The 5,000-nt window shown below is 40.1% G+C and overlaps 1 protein-coding gene across 1 annotated transcript; it reads right to left on the bottom strand.

Annotated features, from left to right (window-relative positions):
• Positions 1-3,584: 3,584 nt before the first annotated feature.
• Positions 3,585-4,761, bottom strand: LOC138046442 (uncharacterized). The gene is made up of 2 exons (XM_068893078.1): positions 4,124-4,761; positions 3,585-3,606 (listed from the first exon to the last, which is right to left on the bottom strand). Exons 1-2 carry the CDS (start codon positions 4,759-4,761, stop codon positions 3,585-3,587), a joined length of 660 nt encoding a protein of 219 aa, XP_068749179.1.
• Between the last annotated feature and the right edge of the window lie 239 nt (positions 4,762-5,000).

Here is a 5,000-nt window from a genome sequence, read left to right as displayed (position 1 = left end):
TTCGTTTGTTCCGTGCTTTGTACTCTCATAAAGCACGCTGTTTAAACCAATGAAAGCGCGCGTTATATAGACACTTTATTATAAATTGTATTAATTCATTCATCAACTCCAGCTTTTCTCTGCTACCTTTTCAAACCCTCCCAATGCTCTCAGAGAGTTGAACACTTTATCAGGATTTACACACCTCAATGTGACCTAAATAGTGCGTTTCTGTTGCCTGTCATTATAAATAAATTTAAAAAAAATTTTTATAACAGTTTTAAATGTGTACAACGATCGCACTCATATTTTTGAATCATAAAATGTGGACTTTGGACTACGGAATTGAACTGGATGCTGACCAAGATATTGTATCAAAAATTCCCTGAAACACTGTGAACTTTAAGGGAAACCAGCTAAAAATCCTTCCAACAAATTAAAGTGTAGGCTACCCATAGCTTCCATGTTTGAAAGTGGACTTCCAGTGTTTTTCCACTGTTGGATGATTCTCGGGCTCACCGAGCTAGTGCATTGCACAACGGCAAAATATCTACAGAGAGTACTGACGATGGTCGCAAGTGCTCTGTCTCGTTGAATAACACATTATGTGTTTATCGGCAACGGTTTCAGTTGCAGTCTCATCTGCACTTGCAATTCCCCACAGCCCGTCCTTCATGAATTCCATTCAGCACTGGATATTCCATGTTCCATAATTGCGGGTAAACCTTAAATGGTCAAGGACAAAGGAACCATTATTATTCGGATAAGGCTTTGCTAATTAGGTATTGTTGTGTTCGTTTTGTTCTTTTGTTTCACGGACATTAATAATTTCGGATCCAGTATATGAAAGACCGTCCATAATTGCAGTCGTTCAACAATGCAATCGTACCCGTCTTCGCTTCTGCCATGTTTTCTTCACATTTGCTTGCATCGACAACATATTACGTAAAACAAAACAAATCCAAATAATGACTAATCTCAATTAACCAGAAATACAATGCGCTCCATGGTACCTATAAAAAGACCCCGACATATTTTCAACGACCACTCAACTTCTATACAGCAATCGGGCTTTAATACAAGATTACCGGGCCCATAACATTCACAGTTATCTGAATAACGAAAGAAAAACAATGCCCAAGACGTAAAGAGAAAACGAAGTCACATAGAAGCGAGACTGTGACGTCACAATAATAACGCTTCATTTATTCTTTTAATAAATGGTTATGAATAGAATGGATACTCCAAAAGAAGGTGAGACACTTCGCGACACATATACATGTGCGGCATTCGGTGACGTTACGTGGCAATACCTGCCAACCTCGGTGTTAACCCGCTTGGCAGATAAAACGCACTTCTTTTAGGCAGAGAATTCGAATAACTTCTAGGTTAGGCACTGATCTCTAGTGATTAGGTAGAGCGCCGGCACGAAATGATTATATTTCATAAATTGTTCTGGTGACACCATATTTAAACTTAGTAAAACTTTAGAAAGATCGTTTGGTAATTTATATACAGGAGACTAAGTGGTTCACCTTATTTTGGAGTATCCATTCTGTTCACAGCCATAAAAAAATTGGGATTTTGACAAGGCAATACTGCATTCTATCGGCGGCTGATTAAAAGAAAATATATAATTGTATTGGGCGGAATCGCTCTGCGGCATTGGCCGAGATTATATTATTTTATATAGTAGAAGTTGCAAATGGCAAGTGAAATGCTGCGAGCAGTAGATACTGGGCAAACAGAGAAGTAATGGTTTTGGGTACGATTCTCAACAGGATCTAGGAGACTAGTGCTCTGCTTCCAAACGCTGCAAACTCTTCATTCCAGCTTCTGGGCGTTGGCAAAAAAGATGAAGACAGCAACTACAGTTTGTTGCCCATTTTTATATCCAGATCGTCGTTGTAGATATGACGTTAAAGTTAGCCGTTATGGCGATCGAAGATGTCAAGTCACATGAACACGATCTATTGGAGAAATATATCTTCGATTTTACGTTATTGTAAATGCTGGCGTTCGTACACACCTTTGGCTTATTTTCATGGATCATATTTAACGGTGAATAATAACCGAGACAAAACGGCTTGCGGCCATTTTGAAAAAAACCGTTTAGGTGATTACCGTGTGTAATCCTCTCAAGAACAACCACTCAACGCAGAGAGTTTTCAATAATCAGCTATGTAATTATTGCTGCCGCAGTGAGTGAGACTGAAGCCAACGAACGGGGTAACTCTCTAACCGGGAGAAGAACACATTTTTTTTTCAAAGCGCAAGGGATTGTGGTCAAAGGTGCAAGGAATTATGGCTATGCGCGAATCTTCCATTTCGCTTCTCGTTTCCCCAAACTACAGATAGTTTACAATGTCACGCAACAAAAAAATTAATTCGAAATCTTTCAATGAAAAGGTCAAGAACTTGGAATGTTGTAGGAAACAAATCTTTAAACCACCTCTCCAATTCTCGGGCCTGTGCGGTTCATCATTTCTGCGTTATTTGTAGAGTTTTGTATGAAGAGGCCGTGTGATCCACTAATATGGCTTCCGGTAATCAAGGAAAACTGGAGTTCACTTTGCGATGAAAGCGCTTATTTCTCGCTCATGAAATAAAACATATGTGTATGGATACACCTCCTTATGTACTTGAAAGGCTCAAACTGCTGAGATTCATAAAAATAGACATTTTTTTCAACCAAATACAAGGAGCGTTATATCGTGGTGTCACGCGAGGTGACGTTTGGGAAATTCGAAATGTTTTATTTTAAGCCTTATTTACACTAGCAAGGAGTTCCTTGAGAAGTCCACTTATAAAGGAAAACTTGCCGACTGTATACACTGCCAAGTTTTCCTTGAAACATCTTTCCTTGAAAACTTTTCCTTGGTAGTGTAAATGAAAAATATGACAAGTTTTCATTGACAAGTGCACTTGACAAGTAATTTACACTATCTAATATCGTCCTTGACACGTTTTTTCCTTGACGAGTGTCCTTGTTCAAAAACTAGCATGCCAGTATTTGAACAACGACACTTGCCAAGGAAAAAAATGTCATAGTTTTTTATTTACACTGCCAAGGAAAAATTGCCAAGGAAAAGTTGTCAAGGAAAACTTGCTATTGTAAATGAGGCATTAGAAACGAAGGACCTCACGGAACTGGAAACTTAAAAAACGATTTATTTCTAGGTCATCTTCCACTTTCTTTAGAAAAGAAATTCAGAAGATCTTGCGATTTTTATCTTAGAATTTAATGACCTCACTGTAAAAAACCACTTATTGTTTTCTCTCTACTCGGAGGTCCAGCTGGGGGTCTAGTGTGGGGGTCCACGTTTTGTACCGTCCCTGCACAAAACCTATTAAAATCTCCCCACAATTCCACGTGGGAACCGTCGTTAAATTACTGCAAGCATAATTGAACATCTCCCTTAGCAACATTTCTGCCGTTTAGGTAAACTAGTACTAATGGCAGTTATGATGTTAAATATATAATTATTTGCGCTAAAACGGCAACATTCCACCTCTTACATTTTCCTTTATTATTGATTCTATGTCTGTTATCGCTTCTTCTCTCAACCAATTTTGTTTTGGCATATTTCCTTCCTTTGCAGAACTCACGAAAAGTATTCCAAAAGGCTGCAAGAGGAGAAACACAAGAAGATTTGTATCTTTTCTGTGCATTTTCTTCGTCGGAACATACATTGTTTGCACACCGGTGTGCCAGTACCTCAAGAATAACAGAAAGGTAATGCTTTTTTCTAATAAATTATAATACATGAAACAAGAAATATAAGTGAAAGAAACCGACGTTTCGGTGCATCTTGCGCCATTATCAAGGTTATAAAGATAAAATGCGGTTTGTAAAAAGGCTACGTTAAAACGAATTTGCATAAAAGAGTGCCAAGCTAATTACATGAATACTTTAGCACGAAGAGAATCCGACTGTACATTCAATGCTGGTTTAAGATATTGAATACACAGCATTTCATTAACAAGGCAGTCATATTTGTTCGTGCATTTCTTGATTACATTGAAGCGTGCTAAGAAATTGTTCGGAACAGCAGTGTTATGATCTTTGCAATAATGCCTGTAAATAGATGACGCCTTTTGACGGTGTCCCTCAACGCGCGTGTGAAGGTGGCCCTTTGTGTACCCGACATAACCTGCATCGCACAGGTCACACTTGAATAAATAAACAACGCATTGCTGGGTTACGATGTTAGGCTTGGGCTCACGCAAGCTTAGATCTTGTTTAAGCTTGCGGCTAGTAAACACGGGTTGAATGGTCTTCTGCACCTTGCTACTAAGATCTCTAAGTTGTCGTTTGACAGACACTGCAGCATCCTGATCTTTATAGGGGATAACTATCCGGATGGCGTCATCGGTATGCTGTTTAGGTTGGTCCACTGCGACTCTCGAGGTGATAAACCTGTTGATGACGGAATCAATAAGGTGATTCGGATACCTCAGCTTACGGAAAACTTCTCTCAGACGTTCACACTCTTCTGAAAAATGCGCCCAAGATGATGATAGCCGGTGCGCACGATCAAGCATTGTGACGAGCAAGCCATGCTTGTAGCGGCTGTCCACATGGCTATGATAGTGCAGGAGTAGCCCTGTGTTTGTCGGCTTAACGTAAACCTTTGTTTCAACACATGGTGCGCGATTTAAAAGCTGCACCCCAAGGAAAGGGAGCATCCCATTTTTCTCTACCTCCATAGTGAAGCTCACGGCGCTATGGGCGTGGTTCAGAGTATCCAAAAATTGTGTAGCCGCTGCCAGATCCGGCATCCTGACTAGAGTGTCGTCTACGTAGCGGCGGTAAAATTCTGGGAGTTTTCCTTGACTTTTTAGGGACCCTTCAATAGAGCACATAAATACATTAGCCAAAAGGGGTCCAAGGGGAGACTACTCCATCGGTCTGTTCGTATAGGGCCCCGTCGAACTGAAATAGCTGCCCCTTTGTAGCAACGTGCAGAAGGTCAACGAAGTCAGTTCTGGTCGAGTTTAGATCATACTTGTCGTTGAAC

The sequence above is a fragment of the Montipora capricornis genome, chromosome 4, assembly GCF_036669925.1.
Source record: "Montipora capricornis isolate CH-2021 chromosome 4, ASM3666992v2, whole genome shotgun sequence".
Lineage (NCBI taxonomy): Eukaryota > Metazoa > Cnidaria > Anthozoa > Scleractinia > Acroporidae > Montipora > Montipora capricornis.
Note: the sequence above shows the minus strand (reverse complement) of the source record. Positions and strands in the feature narration are given on the sequence as shown.